At 35.0% G+C, this 20237-nt stretch overlaps 4 protein-coding genes across 6 annotated transcripts in view; 2 read left to right on the top strand and 2 right to left on the bottom strand.

Moving 5' to 3' along the window:
* Positions 1–1009: 1009 nt before the first annotated feature.
* On the top strand, positions 1010–4351 carry LOC135685471 (diphosphoinositol polyphosphate phosphohydrolase 2). 2 transcript variants are annotated; one of them, XM_065201430.2, is made up of 5 exons: positions 1040–1300; positions 2208–2318; positions 2974–3018; positions 3529–3604; positions 4077–4351. In XM_065201430.2, exons 1-5 carry the CDS (start codon positions 1205–1207, stop codon positions 4229–4231), a joined length of 483 nt encoding a protein of 160 aa, XP_065057502.1. In that variant the 5' UTR covers positions 1040–1204; the 3' UTR covers positions 4232–4351. The 2 variants fall into 2 exon arrangements, with proteins under 2 accessions (XP_065057503.1, XP_065057502.1); XM_065201431.2 differs by lacking the exon at positions 2974–3018 and having other exon boundaries at positions 1010–1300.
* Positions 4352–6510: 2159 nt separating this feature from the next.
* LOC135685473 (mitochondrial import inner membrane translocase subunit Tim13) lies at positions 6511–9560 on the bottom strand. Its single transcript, XM_065201434.2, has 3 exons — positions 9360–9560; positions 7440–7508; positions 6511–6689 (listed from the first exon to the last, which is right to left on the bottom strand). Exons 1-3 carry the CDS (start codon positions 9507–9509, stop codon positions 6585–6587), a joined length of 324 nt encoding a protein of 107 aa, XP_065057506.1. The 5' UTR covers positions 9510–9560; the 3' UTR covers positions 6511–6584.
* A 3919-nt stretch (positions 9561–13479) lies between these two features.
* Positions 13480–15314, bottom strand: LOC135685474 (LYR motif-containing protein 2). Its single transcript, XM_065201437.2, has 3 exons — positions 15165–15314; positions 14302–14442; positions 13480–13853 (listed from the first exon to the last, which is right to left on the bottom strand). The coding sequence occupies exons 1-3, from the start codon at positions 15207–15209 to the stop codon at positions 13776–13778; spliced, it is 264 nt and encodes an 87-aa protein (XP_065057509.1). The 5' UTR covers positions 15210–15314; the 3' UTR covers positions 13480–13775.
* Positions 15315–15322: 8 nt separating this feature from the next.
* The window catches only part of LOC135685467 (uncharacterized protein C6orf118), a 13145-nt gene continuing 8230 nt past the window's right edge, over positions 15323–20237 (top strand). The window contains exons 1-8 of one of the 2 annotated variants that reach the window (XM_065201425.2): positions 15323–15501; positions 16948–17066; positions 17382–17540; positions 17782–17978; positions 18434–18568; positions 18721–18905; positions 19559–19620; positions 19935–20020. In XM_065201425.2, the coding sequence (XP_065057497.2) occupies positions 15323–15501; positions 16948–17066; positions 17382–17540; positions 17782–17978; positions 18434–18568; positions 18721–18905; positions 19559–19620; positions 19935–20020 (1122 nt within the window). Of the gene's footprint in view, positions 15502–16947; positions 17067–17381; positions 17541–17781; positions 17979–18433; positions 18569–18720; positions 18906–19558; positions 19621–19931; positions 20021–20237 lie in introns of both variants that reach the window. The other variant, XM_065201424.2, reaches the window with a different exon arrangement.

Here is a 20237-nt window from a genome sequence, read left to right as displayed (position 1 = left end):
GCCTGAGTTATTTTCTTTGATCCTCATCTAAGCTTTTCCTGGATTTTCATGCAGCGTATACAAATGTGACTTGAATATGCATTTGAAAATATGTTCAGAAAGCTTGATATTTTCAAACCGCTCCTTGGAGGAAATGAATCATATTTTCAATATCTGTTATATTCTCGTAAACTAATTACAAAATTTTATAACGGTATGGATGTGCATTAGAGTGAAACCTAATAATCGACATGCTATATCATGCATCATTATTAAATAGTTGCTCACATTCAGAAACCATATCCAGTCTTTTACTCATTTCAATGATGATGTGAATGCTATTAAGAAACATATGCTTTCTTTGAAAGACCGTTCTTTTGAGAAACTTCTTGGGGGCCCAAATGCTTGGGAACCCTTAGTTTTGTGCATAAAGGTGACACTGTGCGATACGCCACTGAAAACATGTCAGATTAACATTGCTGAAGAAGAAATACAGAAATATTTCCTCAGAGAGTTCGAGAAGAAATTCTGAAAAGTGGTCCGAAATTTTTTTCGATGAAGTTTATCCGCCTAAAATTTATCTGACGAAATTTTTGGTGTTAATGTTAAGTAAATAAAAAATGCAAATGTGCATGGCTGTCATATGTAGTTTAAACTTAGTTTTGAAGTTCCACTTCATGCATGTTTTACTTCATACATGAAATAAGAATAAAATACCAAAATATATTTTAGATGAACATAAGCAAATACAATAAATCCTCGATTTGCCCCCCCCCCTCGAATAAGCCCCCATCCAAAAATATTGAAAATAAATAAGCACCCAGGGGGTAGCCTGCGTGCAGACTCTGTTGACAAAATTGAAAAGAGGAGAATAAGTAGAGGTATCTACTAAAGCCCCGGCCAAACGATTCGATTTTTCACTCGAATTTTTACTCAACAAGAAATCGAGTGAAAAATCGAATCGTTTGGCCAAGGCTTAATTCTCCCCTTTTCAATTTCCGAGTCTGTACGCAGGCTACCAGGGGGCTAATTCGAGAATTTGCGGTAACGAATTTACGAGAGCTCGTGGAGAGAGCAACCCCTATTGCGCAATAATTGACCCTGCGCAAGCAAAGCCCAATGTTTTGACACAGAGTGGTTTTGACATCAACTGGAGTGACCACACTGCTTGGAAACGTGGCCTGACAGTGGCAGAGAACAAAAAAGAGCGAGCTGGAAGACAGGAATGAAGGAAAGAATTATTGATTTGCGAACATATGATAAGGAAGGTTTCAAAAGAAGAGCAGGCTGTGTTTGCATCAAAGATGAAAGGAAAAGTGAGGTAAACAAATTTACATCTGATACCTGAGTGATCAATAACTTTAGGCAGGGCCTAGCCATCATGGCATTTAGCGATTCTTCATGGCAGAAAATCCATGTCAATGGAAATATGCAAGGGGTGCTTGGTTTGGGGCTGGATAGGTTTGTTAATACTGTCATGCCTTACATTTAATTTAAGTGATCATGTCCTTGAAATTGTCGGGAAATCTATATAACTTAGCTTATTTTGCTTGTTTATTTTTTTCTGAGAAAGGGAACACAATTTTTAATTTTCTTTTAAAATATGATGTTACAGTTGATCGAACCTTAAAAAATCTATAGATATGCACTTAGTTTCTTTCATATTAAATCAAACAAAATATTACACATTATTAAGTTCAGGAAAAAGAGCAACGTCTCATGCAATGGAATCTAAAGTTGCAAGTCTTTTTCCAGATCTCAGTGTAGTTCTAATGTCACTTCTTCTAGCTTTGGGCAATCTTGAACTGTATTAGCCTTGTTTCATGCATTGACACCACAAAACTTACCATCAAGAGTTGGTGGGGGAGGAAATAAATCTAACAAGAAAGTTGGGAAAATTTAATGTACTTCCCCACCACTCAATTGGCTTAATTTCACTGGTGTAGGTTCTTAACCCATAAGATTTTTACCTGTGGGTGTTTACTATCTGAAGAGTTTATTCATTATGCCAAGAAGGTTAAAAAATACTGAGACCAGATGATGTACAATTAAATGTTGCTTATGAACACACAAGTTGTAAAGAAAAAGGAAAATTATTTTAGGGTTTTTATGCAAGATGTGCAACATATTTATTTTGGTGTTAAATTATTTTACATATTTTGCATACTGATTATATATTTAATAAAAGAGCCTAAAATCTTTGCTGATTGAATACTTCCTTATTGAAGGTACTCCTTGTTTCAAGCTCCAAATATGTAAATAAATGGATAATTCCAGGCGGTGCAATAGAGCCTGGGGAAGATCCTGTCTCTGCTGCTGTCAGAGAAGTGGAAGAAGAGGTGAGTTGGGATAGTCCTTTTGTTGGCATAGTTGTACTGCTTGCCTCCATATAACACAAAGCACTCTGAAATGGTTGTTGATTAGGTTTTGAAAGACACTAGCGCATTTTTTATACAGTAATATTCACGATAGGCCATCATTATCAAACATCTTGGAAAGATTCAGAAAAATAGAAATATCTAGAACTATGGAAAAGCCTCTGAAGAATGGAAACTTCATAACAAAACAGTAATTGGCCTAGAAAAGCAATTTATCAACCAAGAAAAGCATGCAAGTGTATATAGTCACAGAAACCAGGCATTTCTACTGAGCAGCACCATTGTAGGTCAGCCTTGGCCCACTGAATAAATATAATTTTTTTACCTCAGGCTTGAGCTGTTTCCAAGCTTTAGCAACAATTGTATCTTGGCAGACCACTTTTAATTTCTTCAAATCTATTGGTAGCCCTTTAACAAATGTTTTCATTTAATCCCCAATTTTCTTCTTTAAAAAAGTATTTGAGAAGTAAGTTTTAACAGGGGCCTCTCATACTTTTCCGGCTTCTTTCCCAACTATGCTTACATTAAAAGCCCTTGAAGTAAGATGAAGACTTCCAATTGCAATTGATTTTTCCCTGTTCTATTTGAAAATCATATGTATTTGAAATCTTTGTAGGCTGGTGTGAGAGGCAGTGTTGTGGGGTTTCTTGGAATTTTTCAGGTTAGTTGCAAATTCATCAAAATATGCTGATGATTTGAATAAACACAAAGCATCTTTTAAGATCCCTTCAGGAATAAACCAAAAGTTTGAACAAGCGTCTATCACACATGCAGGTGGTGCAATTTTTTATTTGCGGATCATTCTATAAGAAAATCAATAAGAACCCACTTATTGAAAGTGCCCAGATAAAAAGTAAAAAAATAGTTTAAAGACTTAAAATCATTGGGTATTACATATTTCTTTCTATTTCTATCATTTTTAAAATGGAAAATGTGAGCTGTTAAGAGGCTCAGAAAAATAAAAATTTCATCAACAGAAACTGACCTCTTAGGGATGGTCAGAGGCAGTGTTTGACTGGACTTGTTTTTATACCCAATTCAACCGTCTTTGAGATTAATTTCAGTCCTGATAGCTTTTTACATCATTCCTATTTATAGAGACTAAAATTATGATTTGAAGTGAAGAAAAAAATTGCTGCCTGAAATCAGATGTACATTTCTTCTGTTCCAGAATGATGTGTCAAAAAGCAGAACATACATTTATATCTTAAAAGTGGACAACGAATGTACCTATATGGAGAACAAGGGTATGCAATTTGCATTGTATCCTTTATAATTACTTATACTTTACAATTACTTATGTAGTCATTCATAGCTTTGTAATTTAAGAGCAAAGAGGAGGCAGAAAGAATCTGTTGGTGAAAGGATAAAATGAAATTGTTTCTGTAGTAAATCAGCAGCAGTCATACTGTTAGTGATGTAACTAAGGGCCTTTTCGTATAAGCTGAGAGATCCTCTTTTATGGTATAGCATGTTAAGGTTCGTACTGATAGTTCCCATCTCACTTGACTGGGAGGATTATGTTCATGTACAAAATTTATTTCCCGTTCATCCATCCCACCGGGGGATCTCTCCTAGTTGAGCCAGCCAACTTTTATGTGCACACTCTCTGTTCCATATACAAATCTGTTGGCCAGACCTCACTTGTTTGGGTTATCCCACCTAAGTAAGGTAGTCCTCGTATATACAGTCCCTAATTAGTGACTATTTCTTATGCAGAGAACAGACAAATAAAATGGTTTGCAGTCCAGCAGGCTTTAGAAGAGCTATGTCATAAACCAGTACAGCAGAAATATCTACTCAAGATGATGTCAAAAATTTCCACATCTGGAGTTGAAGGCAATGAGTCATATATGGAAAATATAATTACATAAAATGTATCTTTAAACTTTTGCCTGGGTCCTTATGGCATTGTAAACTAAATGAAAGTATTGTATATATTTAAAATGTCGGCTGTCTGGATGATTTATGTAAATTACCTGCTCTTAAAAGGAGGTTTGATTGTGAATTTTTGTAATGGTAGATTCTGAAGTGTGTTTGCAGCTGTACCTGTTTTCATGGTGGGGCAATAAAGATACATTTTTGTTTCATTTATATGAATTAAAGTTTTTTGCATTTATAATGTAAATGGGACCTTGCTAGTTGGGTCTCACCACAATTTCTCTATCTTTTTTTTAATCAATGGGTCATTAGGATGTGCTAAAAAAACCTGTAACTATCCATAGGTTACTCCAACTTATTTCAAATTAAGTTTACATAGCCTGCATTTCCTTGAGTAAACACAACTTAAAAACTTTAGTAAACAGTTAAAAAACTTTATGTGTACCTTGATGGTAATTGTGTAATTATGTTGAATTTTAAAGTATACAACTTGTATTTAATAGGTGAACCATGTTTATTTCAACAAAATGAATGCTATAGAGTAAATGTCAAATGATCGATATAGATATCTTTCACTGGCTAATGAAAACTCATGTAACTCTCCTGGTTCACATACTATCAGTGCCAAATTTTTCTACCAAAGCATTCAACCTTTCATCTTTTCTATTAGTAACTTTATTTACTGTATCCAAAAACCTAAGGAAAGCCAGCTTTTCTTTTGTTTTTTTTACAAGGTTCTAAAACCTTTTGTCTCGGATGTCTCCATGTTATGTCATGACACCTGGTTAGGAATTAAAACAGAGCCACAAGCTTTATACATGGTGGTACTAATGTTTGGTATAGACTACACACCTTTTAAGTAGAACCAGTAAACTTATGCTCAGGGTGACTGTTCTTAATTTTTTCAAAAATTTTAGGCTGGATCTTTCTTAATTTGCTCTCAAATTGATAGGGTATAAGCAGTGTGATTGCTAGCTTTTTAATCTAGGGAGGTGTTCAGGCCTCATTTACCTAGAAAGTGCGTGAGACAACCTTCATTTGCCATCATGTTTGAATAATCACCATAAAAGCACCCACACATTGCTGAAAAATCCTCTTTTTTGAGATAAAACATTGTTCAAAATTGTATTTTACAGCAGCTCAGCCTCAGTTTGTTCTTAATATTTCACCAATTTCTTAACTTGAGACTTGTGTTCTTATAAAGTTGTTCTTATAAAAAAAGAGAAGGGAGTCCCTCACCACAGTGTGTGGCTGAAGTTTGCCCAAAATATCAAGGCTCATTCTCAAAAAACCGTTCATATTCTACATGATCCTCCAAGTGAAATTCATTCAGCAAAGTTGCAGAAACCAAACTGTTTTTCTCCTGCTCTGAAGCTATGGTTTCACCCAAATTGCTTTAATTTTACCTTTTTTGTCGCCTGGCAATAAGTACCAGTAGTAAGCGGGCAGCATGATGAAAAGAATGAAAAGGGCTCCTTTTTAAAGGATATGTGTAAACAGCTTACTGTCATCCCTTTTTCATCCTTTACATGAAAATGGACGTAAAAAAGGACTGTGTGTTTCAGCCTTTACCGATAAATTCTTTAAAAAAAGAAGGATCTATAGCTGCAAAGTTGGCTGAAAGACCAAATTTATATTTAAAGACAATATGTGCTAATACTGTAAAAGATCAATAAACCCTGGAGGGTTTTTTTTTCAATCCTAGAATGGGGGCTTCAAAGAGAGGAAGCCTATTCAAGAGGGGGCTTATTAATTATTAAAAAACATATTTAAAAAATGCCACCATGCTCTGGGATATTTTCAAAAGAATCAACACCAGTACCCTCTTGACTTCTAAGACACACAGAAATAATTTTCAACCATTTTAAGTACTAATTGACAGTAAAGAACTATTCTTTGGCTTTAGTAGCTTAAGTAGTAATTGACATTTTTGTCATAAAAATAAATGCAGCTATTAGTCAACTTTTTGGGGGCAGAAATGGTTCTATTGGGCTCTGAACAAGGTTAAAAATGTGTTGATTTGGCCAGTTTTTTGGTGCAAAAATGCAACCTCCAAGATGAGAAAATTTGAAACCTTTGTTGAAGTATGTTAATAAAATGGAAACAATACCTTATTGTCTCCAAGAGGGAATGTCATTTGGACGGAAGTGACAGTCAGTTCCTGAGATGAAAAGTCCCTGAGAAAGTTGTTAACAGATGTCCTTACAAGCAAAATTCTGAAATCTTCATGAGCCAAACAGAGCTTGTTTAGAAACAAAACTGAAGACCAATGTTCACATTGGTTAATAAATTTACAAACACACATACATTTCCAAGAATATAAGACTATCAGCTTGTATATATTCATTATGAGAATCCACCAGAATGTTCCTTTTGTAGTCTAGCATTGTATGTCCTTGAAACTATATTCCAAGAATCCATGTATCGATCCATACACATTGCTATGCATTTCTAGGAAAAAGATTTGCCCATTATAGTGAATTGTTCTCACTGAAATGTAGTGCTTTTTCCACTGTTTCAACCTTAAAAACCCCAAGTCTTAGTATATCTAAATATTCACAAATTTTTTTGTTTTGGGTTATCTGATTGTGTTTAATTGTGAATTTTAAGATTGTGTAATTGAAAAAGCACTGATGTTGGAACATTTAATTTTCAAATGGAAATTGAATTACAGACGAAAGCTGTTTCTAATTGAAGGGCCTCTCAACTCAAAATTTAAAATCCCCTTTTAGCTATTATCTGATTGAATTAAACCAGCTATTTCTGAAGTCTTTATAAATTTGTTTTCAACTATCGTTCATATTGCATTGAACTATAGAGAAAAGGAATTGTTGACTTTTGTGACAATGGCAAAATTAAACATCATTTTGTATTATGCATGACATTGACTGAAATTTCAAACTACAATTTTATTTTTTTGACTCACAAAATAGGCACATCCAGTAATAGCAGATGTATTCCATTTAAATTTAGGTTTAAGCTCTTTCAGAGGTAAATATGAATTTCTCAGTTGTTTTTTAATATTGAACAACAAAAAACTTGTCTTAAGAAACACTTCTTTCCTGCCCCTGTTTGAGAAATTTTTAAAAACTAATTCACCCTTCATTCACCAAAATCCTTAAAAAAATATTTAAAAAAGATCTAAAAACAAATTAAACACAGTATAAAGATCACAACAATGTCTAATAACACTGGACATACCTGTTCAGAACTATCTAGACTAGTTCCAGGTCTGTAAATACATTTCTTGAAACATTTATCAGACATTTTCTAAAGCATAAAAAAAGAGACCTTGAGAAATTGAAAACACTTCAATACAAATTAATGATTATTCTTTGAAGAAAATGAATAACTGAAAGAGGACGAATTAGGTATCATTCATGTACTACAAATGCCTAAGTTTATGCATCCAACATCTTCAAGGAGTGCAAGTACTATCTATAACTTCATATATTTTGCCTTGTCCATCCAAAAACTAAGGAATAGTACAACCTGAAAATTTTGATTACTTTTACATAAAGCTTTAAAATCTAAAAATACAACATATTACTGTCTAGATGCTTGATAAAACAAATAAGAAAAATTTATGAAAAGGTTTGTTAATAAGTAAATAAAGAAGCTACAAATCATCAAAACAATTCACATGTTCTTGTAACAGATGCAAGTAACAAATATAAACCAGTTAGTTTCAGTCCTGGAATCCAGTTGTTGCCATATAAGAAACTTTGTTGTGCCCTGTGTCTGTATGTAGAGGAATTGTGAGTCCAGAGAAAACAGGATTTTACTGATGGCACTTGAAAGGTACAGACGTAAACCACAGTGTAATCTGGGTCATGTTATTTGGGTTTGTTCAAGATCAATAAGCCTGTTTAAATAAACATGGCCCTACATTGGATACATGGATGTGCCAAGCGATATTGTGAATGGGACATGTGACCACAACAGCAAGGCAAGGATAATCGCCTTAAGAGGTCAAGAGATTTTCAGAGGTCAAGAGATTTTCAGACCTCAACTAAAAATTCTAGAAACCTTTATTTACATGAGATTTCTTTCATTTTCAAAATTTCTGTTAGTTTCAAACATGATATCGTTGTATGCCTTGAAAGTTTGGCTAATAGAGTATCAAGAAATCAAAAAATGAGTGTTTTCATCCAGAAAACGTTTACCGTAATCTTAATAAAACCAACCATCTGAAGTCTTTGAAATCTAAAAGTTTAAATGCTTACACACAGGGACCAACTAAGTCATATTCAGATTCAAATGTTTCATCTAATGATGAGGAAGTTGTGTCAGAAGTAAGAGAACAAGTTTTCAAGAGCTGTTACATGAAAATGCTGTTACAACCAGATGAGAATGATCCATTACCACCTTCTTCTGATGATGGGCGAACATGTTGTGCAGAAGTCAACCCTTCGAGAATCATTCAGATTTTATATTCGGATAAACATAACAAAAGGTTATTTTCAAAGTGAAAAACCTGAAACAATTTTCTGCTGATAATCTTCTTAATAAGAGGCAATTTACATAAAAAGGATAGCCTTTGAGATGTTCTTTGATGTGATTTAAAAGATCCTGTTCATTGACATTCGAGATGAAACATCACAACCTGATTTGAACTAATCTCCAACACTACAGCCAAAGCACGAAAACTACATCGACTCAAAACATCATAACACCTACCTCTTTGTGTGTTTACTAATTTAAAATGAAAAAACTACAAAAGTCAAACTCCCTGTTCAACAAAACAAGCTCAGAAGAAATCCCTTTCTGAAGACATAGGAAACATCTAAATGTTGTTTGCATATTTTCTAAAATTAATGTGCATAAAATATGTTTATGTTTAGTTTCTGCAAGATTTGTACTTTTAATGTCAGTAGAAATTTGAAGAACGAACTAGGAAAAAACCTACGAACTGACACATAAATGCGTCTCTCCGCTCTAAAGATCATAACAAAAATTTATTACTTAAAAATTTGGTAGTTTTGACTATGAGTGGCTGTGGCTAAACATAGAAGAGGTTTCCTGCTCCCGAAACCGGAGCTTACTAGAGAAGGATGGATTTATACAGAATTTACGGAATACTCGACCATGACACTTAGGCCTAACATGAGAATACTTTACCTGCAGCAGTTCTTGTGCCTGAGCGACAGCAACTTGATTCCTCACTTGATCCATGACTTGTTTCTTTTGGGCAGATGATCCACTCGCCCCAAGAGACGGACTGCCCGAGCCATAGCTCGACAGACTGGAAGAGAAGTCGTAGTCTGACATGTTTCGAGGTTTTTCGTAACTTCGGAAGATTTCACATGGGCAGCCTCGATACTGCTGTAACAGCCTCGATTCCGAAATTCAAATTTACAAAAGGAAAATGTTATTGTGATATTTAAAATTTTTTTGACAAAATGATGAAAATCTCTAATAAAATATGTAAGAACAACAAGTTAAAGTGAGATTTGAAAGCTCCTTTGTTTTGCAAATAATACCGGGGGGGGTCAGAAATTCTGCTGACATTCAATCTTCTTCATCATCTTCTGGCTTCCTTCCCGTTAGCCGGGGTTGCTGGTGTGGATCCTCCTGCTCCACTCAGCTCTGTCGAGCGCCTGATCTTCCCAAAGTCCTTTCTCCTTCCTATCTTCTTTTACATTATCTTTTCATCTTCCTCTCGGCCTTCCTCTTTTTCGCATACCCACCTGCAACTATCTCACTCTCTTCCCCCACGTAATTGTCATCCCTTCTAACAACATGTCCAAGCCACTGTATTCTAATTTCTTCACTCCTCACTTAATCTAATCTACTAAGTCCTAAAGACCACCTCAGCATTTTCATTTCTGTCACCCGCATCTTCCTTTCCTGTGCTCTTGTTGCAGCTACCGCCTCCATCCTATACACCGCAGCTGGCCTTATCATTGTTTTAACGTCTTTACTTTCACCACTTCCGGTACCTTTTTAAAAAACTTTACCCCCCGGTCACTTTTTCCATGCTCCTCATCCTGCATTTATCCTCTTGACTACCTCTCTCCCTCTGACCTTCCATCTGCCTGCACGATGGATCCCAAATACTTGAATTCTTCTACTCGTTTCACCACTTCCCCCTGCATCTTTACCAGTCTTTTATCTTCCTCGTCCTCAGCATGGTCACCTACTTTCAGTTTCAGGTGCTCTGTCTTCTGCCTTTCTTACAACCCCAGTCTCTGCTCCACTTCCTCCTTCGTCTTTCCGCGCACCACTAGATCGTCTGCAAATAGCATGTCCCATGGGGCCTCCCTTTGCAGCTCTCCCGTCATATAGTCAATAATTACTGCAAACAAGAAAGGACTAAGCGCAGATCCTTGATGCAGCCCTAATGTTACTTCAAACTCCTCACCCGCTGTGCACTTCACTATGGTCTTACTATCCTCATACATATCCTGTACTAGTCTGATGTATTTCTCTTCTACTTTCTCCAGCCTCAAACAATTCCACAACTCCTGTCTTGGAACTCTATCGTACGCCTTCTCTAGATCGATAAAGATGCAGTGTAACTCCTCTAGCCCCTCTCTGTATTTCTCCATTGATTGACGGAGTGCAAATATTGCATCCGTTGTGCTTCTATTAACCATGAAGCCGAACTGTTTTTCCGATACTTCCACCCGTTTCTTAGCCTTTTATCTATTACTCTTTTCAGCGTGTGTGAGGTCAGCTTGATGCCTTGGTAATTCCCACAGTCTTGGATGTTTCCCTTGTTCTTAAATATTTGTATTAGGGTGCTAGCTCTCCAATGATCTGCCATATGTTTCGCTTCCATGATGTCGTCATTGAACACTTGCTTTAGCCACCATGTTGCTGTTCTTCCCACAACCTTCCAAGCTTCCACTGGTTTATTATCTGGTCCTTCAGCTTCTCCGTTCTTCATTCGTCTAATAGCAGCCCAAACCTCTTCTGTTTTCACTTCTTCTATCTCCCTTTCCTCTGTTACTTCTATTACTATCACTTTTGGGTTTTCCACGTTCATTAGCTGTTGGTTGTACTCTTTCTACCTCTCTCTTATCTCTGTGGCAACCGTCAGTATCCGTCTTTCACTGTCATTGATTCTCTTCGCCTGATATACATCTTGTGCTTTTCTGTTCTTCTGCTTGGCTAGCTTTATGCTGACATTCAGTCAAATGACTGATAAATGGTCTCATACTCCCACAAAACGGCAATTTTCATGCTCAGCAATTCAAACTTTACCATCCAAAACGATTGCATCATCAAAATCAGAAAAAACTCACAGAGGTTTTAATTGAAAAATGATGTGAACATTTTTTGCGAGGGGCATTTCACTACCTGAAATAGCGTACGAGATTTTCAGGATTTCTGAAATCCCTAAAATCCCCATCGAGATTTTCGGATTTTTGAACAGATTTGATAGGGACATTTGGATTTCGTGAGGTTTTCTAAAGATTCTCAGAGATTTTTTCATGGATGTTAAACATTCTTAAATTCCATTGAAAATGTGCAAATATATTCTGAACCAATCGGTAAACTTTTTGATTAAACGATATTGAAGCCGAGATGACTTATTACTCATTAACAGTACGACTACAACATTTTGAAGAGTTCTCAACTGTGACTTCATAAAAATATATTTCTTGAACTTTTGAATTTTTGCCACATAACCTAAAAAAAACCACGAAATACTCAAAAAAGCAAATCGGTTTAATATATAAAAAAATGTGTAATATATGGCGAATGAAAGATTTGAATTTTGCTAACGGACTCCAATGTTATGAACAGAGACAAAATTACAGAGGTCTCTGCAATTGATTGAGGATAAACTGATCCCGGATAAAACTGTTGAGACAAAATGCAATTTTCTACTTTACATTGCTCCTGTAAATTTGAATCTCCCTCTTTTCCCCAAATCAGTATTGTAGTTCTATCATTTCTGCTTCAAAATCGTACATTCAACATTGAATAGGGGGAAGGGAAAAGCTATTTTTCAAAGTAAAGAGAAAACAGTTATTTCACTTGAAAATCCTAAATTATTTTTGTCCCGGATTATAGCCTATGCTCGAGGCCATCCCCCAGCCACTTCGCAACCCATTTACCTAATTTTACATTTTTAGAGGAATGTTATGATGCTCTTTCATGTTATTGTATCCAAATAAAAAAATTCTTGACTTTCATGACTTCATCATTTGATAACTTTGTAAAAATTTAAGTTAAAGCATGTGACTACGACTTTAATAACAGAATCGATTGTATCGTTATTGTATTTTGTTGCATTGAATTATATTGTATTGTATTGTAAAGGGAAGGCACCCTGTTCTTTTCAATTGAACCTTTTCTAACAAAATTGAATGAGAATCGTTGCACATCGAAAGTGTAAATGAATTTTTGTATCATAATTTCAAACAGGGTGCTTCCCTACAATCTAACCCCTCTTGTTTTGCCCCCTTGGATTTTATCAACTTAGGGAGCTGTAATTATTGATAACAGGAAAGGACTGGAAGCATTTCGGAATTTTGTGCAAGATATTTTTTCTCCACTTCCTCCAATATTCCATACCATTTTCCGCACCCTAAGAAATGTTTTCAACATTTTCGTTTGCTTCTACCCAGGTTCCTGCAATGATTTGTCTTCTCTTTTAATGAGAACAGTTACTAGCAGATGCTGCTGAAAATCTTAATAAATATTCAACATAGCTCTGCTAGGGGCACGTGTAGTCAAAAGGGAGCATTGCTGAAGTGAGTTTTTTAAACACCTTCTGAGCCGAACTCCTACTAAGATTCTAGAATTTTAGTTGACCTCCGACCTTCTAACTAGGTTGACCTCTTACCTTTCTGCTGTCTTAAAATTTTTAGAAAAGTGGCTGCAGAAGCTTCTTATTAACACTTTTATGTAAAAAGAGCATAAATAGAATTCCTCAGACCCTATGTGACCTCAGATGAAAACTATCCTATTCTTTAACGGGACTTTTCATACATTATATTAAATCATTTCGGATTTTTCATGATATTTTATTGATATGATAATAACTTTTACTGTTGTCAATTTCATCTTATCAACAAGAAAATTCTTGTCATTACACTAAACTAATGTTCGGGCTGCTACTTCCTAGGCATATTTGACCCATTTTTGCACAAACATTTTTCTTTTGGAAATAGATCTGTTTGGTAAATTAAAATAAAAACTAGCTTATTTTAGAGCTCTGGAGAGAAAACTGTTATGATGAAAGTTAAGTCATATAAATAGCTGCACAAGAAAATATTTGACTAAATAGATTGAATGAATTCAGTCATAGTAATTCATCACAATTACATTAAAATTTACAAAAAACACTTTTAAGTTTGGTTGTTTGTTTGTTTATATACCTGTTATGCTAAAATAAAACAATCAAAAAGACAGTGACATTATTCATGAATACCTCACCTATTCTCAACTTTCATATTTTATGGAGACACACAGTTTTATGGAGTACAACAGTTGCAGGACTCGCAGTTTTTAATGAGGACAAACATATCGATAACTGGCTCTAAATATTTACATCTTGCCATCCCAATTTACAGACTTCCATCACTTTGCCATTCTTATTGCAGCTGCTAGCTCTTTAACAGCCAGTCTTCCTTTGGCCAAGTGCATCTTTACTGCTCCCTAAAATGACAAATATAGAGTAGCCTTGCCATATACCAAAATTGAACTTAAAGTTTTGCATAAACTAAAAATGATACATCTCAAGACTTGCAAATATTTTTTAGAAGATATATTAGACTTATCTTTTGTAATTGTTACATATTTCACTTGACAACCCCACAGCGTGGATAAGACTTAAAGAAATTACATTGTCTAGATGCACAGAAATGAAAAAACGCATTTTATCTTTTATTTTGTCAACAAAACCAGCAACAACACGATACCGTATACTAAGTACCAACCAACAAGAAACACAAGAATTTTTAAAGTAATTACACTTTAGCAAAGGCAGCTTCATGTCTGAAGACTTCTTGTCACAAATCTACCTTTATGAATGCTTTTTTTCCCTTTTGTAAATAACTTTAGTACAAAATTTAGGTTAAAATGTTCATATATGAAAATAAAATACCTCATCTGTCAAATTTTTCCTTGACCTAAACTCATAACTTGCCCACTCTTTTAATTCTCTTTGCTGGTCCAGAGATTTATGCTCTTTAATCAACTTCAGAACTTCTCTATATAAGTAAATTACTTGTCTGCGAAGCAAAAACTGCAAAAGCAAAGATTTTACAGTGATACTAAAAAGCAGAAATATAATATAATACAATGCTTTTTGCTTTACTTCAATTCTAAGGTGGATTGCAAGTAAAGCTCAACAGATAAACACTAGTCAATAAACACTAGAAATACAATAGCATATGGTTAGTCCATATAAGATATCTGCACATAGGGTATGTTGATCCCATACAGCCTCCAATGCTCTTATGCTCTTCAGAGCATAAAATATTGGGCAGTGATCAAAAGGTGAGCAGGAATCTGCATTCAAGTGAAGACAAAATATTTTGGGGGCAAAAATGGAGTCTTTGATTTGCATTCAATTACATATACATTTACAAGATTCCAAAAATTTACATTTACATTAACCTGATACCTCCTACCTTCTAAAAAGAAGATTCTGACAGGGATTTAAATATCATGCGACAGATAACGTATGTAAAGGATAGGATGTCAATTTTCTTATTGTAGCTCATGCACAGGATTACCTTATCAGCTCTGTAGGTAGGTAGAACCGGGTAAGGAGGCCCGAGCCCCCAATATTTTAAAGGTTCCTCAATCCAAAACTTTTGTAGATCGAGGATAACAATTTCGTAGTGTGTAAATAACAATGTGCAGATGTACTTAATCTCAAAATGAGCACATGCCTATACTGAGTGGAGGGCTGAATCATAATCAAAATCAATCAAAATATTTCATCGTAATAAATATCCTCACCTGTTTAAAATCAAGAATATTATGCGGCAGTCTTGTTCTGCTCATACCTCAGTTTCTTCACATACCGCCCTGTTCAAATAGTCTCATAGTCATGATCACAGCACCAACCACAAAAATTATTGCCAGGCAACAAGCAGCGAAAAGAGCAAAATGTCAAAATGGCCGGCGTTGGTAAACATGATTCTAGTTCATTAAGAAACATATTAGAAGACTTCATAGAGGTACACAAAAATGATATGCTTGAACTAACAAGTGGCCATCTTAATGAATCCAAGTTATGGAATCCTACACAAACAAGCAGAGAATCGTGGGTATCGGCAAAACAGCCTGCAATTAGGTAGGAATCAGTTGTCTCTCTCCCTTTCTTGCATTGACATGCAATCCTAAAAAAACAAAATTGCTGCGAATTTTTATCTCGTAGGCAGATACTACCTTGAAACTCAAAAAGTGCTCGCAGCAGAAACATACGTCGCTATAATCATAAATAGTTTCTTGATTATTGGTTGCCACTTGCAAGCAATAAATATAATGCCAGCAGTTATGAATGTCCAGTGCACATCCAACAATTTTTCCTATAACTGTAATGAGGCTGCATACTTAAAATTGGATGTTACGTTATCAAAATTCTATGAAGATAGAAGTTTTTTGAAAAGTTATAAACATTGCTAGCTAATTTTGATACAATTTCTTCACTGAATACAGGTGCTATTTTCATAAAGATGCAGGCCTGTCGGAATGGAGTGGGGTGGGGGGCTAAGAGGGGGCTGGAGCCCCAATATTTGTCAAAAAGTGGTATATTTCCTTTATAACAGTGTACTAAGTGAGAAGGAATACAATGGGCAGCCCTCCCCAATTTGAATTTCGTTCTGACAACACTGAGCCAAAAGGAAAATTGTCTCATGGGTCATGCCCATTAGCCTTCCTTTCTGCAGTAGCAGGCCTCACCAATGAATGTAAGCAGCATGACTTTCAAAGGATCAGAATGAGCACAACTTTGTTTTTTTCAAACCCTTATTTTCCACAGGCATCATATAAGTTGAATGCCATACCAAATCTTTATTTCGCAAACATTTTTTATCATCATGATGCTTGGGATTTTGGTTCAATTCAATTGTACCCTGTTTTTTGTACCTTGTTCCTTGTACCTTGACATACAATGCCTGCCAAGGATGGCTCAGTTGTTAGGGTTGATGATTACAGACCTAAAGGTCTGTGGTTTGAGTCCCTGACATGACCAAACTTTCTCCCAGAGTGAGGAGTGCTACCAGCTCTCTGTAATTCCAGGCGATTGAATCACAAGGTGTTAACACATTGAGAGAAAGGACCATGACAGTGCTTTTCAAGCATAGCTTTTCAGTTTCCTAAAACTACCTTTGCTAGGTACCAAACTATTCAAAAACAAACAATACAAAGCTAAAAAATCTAGTTTGGTGCAAAGTTTTATGGTTTGTTGCGGTCTAATGGATTCGGTAGCCATGATATCTAACTGTAGCCAACACTGTTTTGCTGTGTTGTTCTTTCACTAGAAACGGTTATTTCTTTTAGAATAGGGACTGGGCATTCTCAGAAATTTTGACGAGGGTTGTAGTTTTTGATTCATCTTGTTTTATTCCAAGTTGTGTAGCTCCTTAGCTTAATTTTTTATTTTGATAGCTTAACTGGTAATTAACATGGTATTAATTTCAGAATAAAAATCATCTTAGGAAACGATAATAATTATCTTGACTGGGTGAATTAACAATTCTATATCTACGGTTTCTCATTATCCTCCACCTCCTTGTAGGCTCAAAGCACCATCAAAGTTGCAAAGCCAGACAATAGGACAAGGTTTCCTGCCTCCTATTGATGTCAATAAACGGCATATGACAGAAGCAGTAATGGATTTCATGCTTGGTCCTTCAGGTTTTAAATTTGATTATATGTTAAATGATATCTTTAGGTCCTTCAGGTTTTAAATTTGATTATATGTTGAATGATACCAAAATCAGTCAAATTGATAACCTGCTGTTATTATAATGAATAAAATATGGTCTTCCAGTTTTATTTGTAAGTTTACATAGCATAGTACTTTGCAAAGGCTCTCAATGTTACATCTCATCATGCTAGCACTCTACCCGACATCTTTTTGAAATGATCCTGCATATTAATATATTTTAATAGTTGTTTTGATGTTTTTATCAACATGGGAATAAAGGCAGTTTATTTGTAATCTTCCAGGAGGAGTATCTTTGTCAGAAAGGCCAAAAAACACCACACCAGTAAGTCCAACACCAGAGCCCTCATTTATTGACAAAGAGAAGAGAATACCATGTGATTATTATTTCACTCAGGAATTGGAATTGCCAGAACTTATGCTTCCGGTTTATAAAAAGCAAGGTAACCAATCAGAGTGCTCAAATGCTACATATGTTTGACTATTGAATGCAGTTTTATATAAAATGTTTTAAAAAATTGCTGATTTAAAAATATGTAATAAAAGCTACCTTATTTTTAATTTTTTGCTTTGATGCAAATTGTAAGAAATATTATAATATGCTTAATATTAAATTCATCTCTTAGCACAAACACAAAAATTGCCTTTCTTATTGAAATTGTATTTCTTTTTCATGATAAACAGGAAGATACAAAGGGGAACCAAGGTATAGATTGAAACATGAATTCATAAAAACACACCATTCCTTGCCAACGAAGTCAGGCCAGTTCAAGAAAATGAAAGAGTTTCAGGACAAAATAATACGAAAAAGTGATGTTCAGGAGAGGAGAATTGTTTCAGGAGAAAAAGAAATCAGTGCCATTGAGCAGAAGTTAAGAAAGGTACAGCTCAGGTTATTCTCCACAACCAAAATTAACCATAAAGTTTGCTATAATATCTCTCAAAATGATTTTCACAGTGGTGTAATTTACAGTGTCTTTCAGGCAGTTGAAATGTGAAGATATAAATATAAACACTTCTAAGCTGTCATTATCATAGAAAGACAGCAAATGAGAAGTTGGTTTTCCTGAAATATAAAAAATTGGCTTCATTTCAATTTCATCAGCCATATGAAAAAGGAAAAGCAAATGAGCCAGAAACATGCTCTAAAATCAAAACACTTGCCAGTTTAGCCATTTAACAAATTCTGAAATCGTAGAAAGTATTTTCTAGAAAAAATTAATTTGAAGGCATTTTCTAGTCTGTTAGCAGAATATTTTTCTTTCATACAGTACAACAAAATTCTTTAATGAAATTACTAAATTCCTTTACTGAAATTACTAAATTATCATTTCAGAGACTCTTTGATCTTGAAACAAGACATATTATCAAAAAGGTTCCCAGTTTCTATGGTCTGCAGGCATATAGTGACTCTTGGAAGGAGTTGATTGATTGTTCAGAAATATACGGAAGTGTTCTCAGAATGATCAAGGTATTCTAGAATTTTAATGAAAATTTTTACACTGACGTTTTGCTGCCATTGCACATATTAGAAAAATACATTTTTTCCATATTATCAGTAAACTAATTCCTTGCATATGGCATGTGCAAGAACTTTTTGGAAAGATTATACTCACATTGCAGGATGAGTACGACACATACATCTCAGTGCTGTTGGATTTGCAAGAGACACAAAATGGAAGTCTATCTGATCAGCTGAACTTGCTATCATATGGGTCAGCAGAGATGGCACAGAAAGTGAAAGAGGAACATGAAAAAGTTGAAGAATTGGAAAGGAAAGCAATGGAGACATTACAAGAAAATGAAAGGTAATCTTATGTTTTTTTCAGAGCTTTTAGAAAACAAAGGTAGGATATGTAGCAAATAAGAAACACCGCAATGCGACGAGAATGAACAACAATAAATACATCATCAGAGCCCTGTATGCCATCGCTCTGTGATTTTTTTATTCACACAAAGGTATGATAATTTGGTTACATGAATGTTTGGTCTTGTTCATAAAAATAGTTTTTGAATTGCTAGATGGTGAGATGCCAATGAAGACCATTAATGAGACAGACTAGTGATAATGAACAAAAAACTTTGAGTCTTAGGATGCTCTTGACAATTCTTTCATTCCTATCACTGAAAGCATTTTTTTGTAACCTCAACTAACGTGTTGCTCTGCCCTTCTAATTAAATACAAGCTATTTTTTACAGCCATAAAAATGTTAAACTTTATAACACGCTTGCTACTGTTCTAAGGCTTCTTTCTCTTGTCAATTTGACCAGTATCAATTCTTTTGCTTATCTATTTGGTTACTTAACTTTAAATTGTTTCCAGTTAGGCTCTACTTTTTTAGTCGATCAGCTATTTTTTCATAAACACTGGAGCATTTGCTGACACATTTATGTAAAAATAAAATGCTTTTATGTGTATGTATTTCTAATTGCTTATTTTTCAATCCTTGCTATCTGTCAGACTGAGAGCCGAATTGAAGGAGCAAGAAAAATCTAAAGACAGGCTGAAATTCAAAATACCAGGTTTGTCATGATTACCTCTTTGAACTTGGTTTAGTTTACCACATTTTGAAATATTTCGGCGAAAAAAGACATAATCAGAGTTGAAATGTCTCGGTTGTGAAATGTTTTAAGGACAGAAAGGAAAAGGGCATAAATACACAAACTAGTATTAACAGCGCCAAAAAGTTTGAGGTCACGAGTTGCATTTCCCGTAATTTTAATGTGTTGCATTTACATACACGGGTATTCCTTGATGGCCAGTGCTTCATCCAAGAATATTCACTATAGATAACTGACAAGCGCAACTGCTATTTGGTTGACTATCATTTTAGTAGATAGAAGCAAAAAAGCGCAAAGGGATACTCCGATCGGTGAAAAGAAAAAAGATCTAGAAGAACAGGTTGAAGAACTGCATCGTCAGGTACGCTTTTAATTCTACTTGCTTTAAACAGTGGAATTCTGATAGATAACAAATCCCGGATAAAACGAACTTCCCCTTCCCAGTATAACGAACTAAATGTCTGGTCTCTTGGATTCTCCCTAACAAACTCCTTACAAATTCTCTCGGTATAACGAACCGCAGATATAACGAAGCAAATTTTGGGTCCCTTCATCATAATTACCCTCGATATAATCGG

The sequence above is a fragment of the Rhopilema esculentum genome, chromosome 15 (assembly GCF_057945365.1).
Source record: "Rhopilema esculentum isolate cy_ngs chromosome 15, ASM5794536v1, whole genome shotgun sequence".
Taxonomy (NCBI): Eukaryota; Metazoa; Cnidaria; class Scyphozoa; order Rhizostomeae; family Rhizostomatidae; genus Rhopilema; species Rhopilema esculentum.
The sequence above is the reverse complement of the archived record's forward strand: the minus strand, read 5'-3'. Positions and strand labels throughout refer to the sequence as shown.

Bases quoted from the DNA above. Each gene is read 5' to 3' on its own strand.
- LOC135685473 (XM_065201434.2), bottom strand. From the start codon at position 9,509: ATGTCAGACTACGACTTCTCTTCCAGTCTGTCGAGCTATGGCTCGGGC. The intron at 7,509-9,359 runs GTAAAGTATTCT...TTTATGCTTTAG, and splicing joins AGGCACAAGAACTGCTGCAG to AAAATGTCTGATAAATGTTT. The intron at 6,690-7,439 runs GTATGTCCAGTG...TCTTTTTCCTAG, and splicing joins GTCTAGATAGTTCTGAACAG to AAATGCATAGCAATGTGTAT.
- LOC135685471 (XM_065201430.2), top strand. From the start codon at position 1,205: ATGAAGGAAAGAATTATTGATTTGCGAACATATGATAAGGAAGGTTTC. The intron at 1,301-2,207 runs GTAAACAAATTT...TCCTTATTGAAG, and splicing joins AAGATGAAAGGAAAAGTGAG to GTACTCCTTGTTTCAAGCTC. The intron at 3,019-3,528 runs GTTAGTTGCAAA...CTTCTGTTCCAG, and splicing joins GGTTTCTTGGAATTTTTCAG to AATGATGTGTCAAAAAGCAG.
- LOC135685474 (XM_065201437.2), bottom strand. From the start codon at position 15,209: ATGAGCAGAACAAGACTGCCGCATAATATTCTTGATTTTAAACAG. The intron at 14,443-15,164 runs GTGAGGATATTT...TTGCTTTTGCAG, and splicing joins ATATTCTTGATTTTAAACAG to TTTTTGCTTCGCAGACAAGT. The intron at 13,854-14,301 runs GTATTTTATTTT...TTGTCATTTTAG, and splicing joins GGAAAAATTTGACAGATGAG to GGAGCAGTAAAGATGCACTT.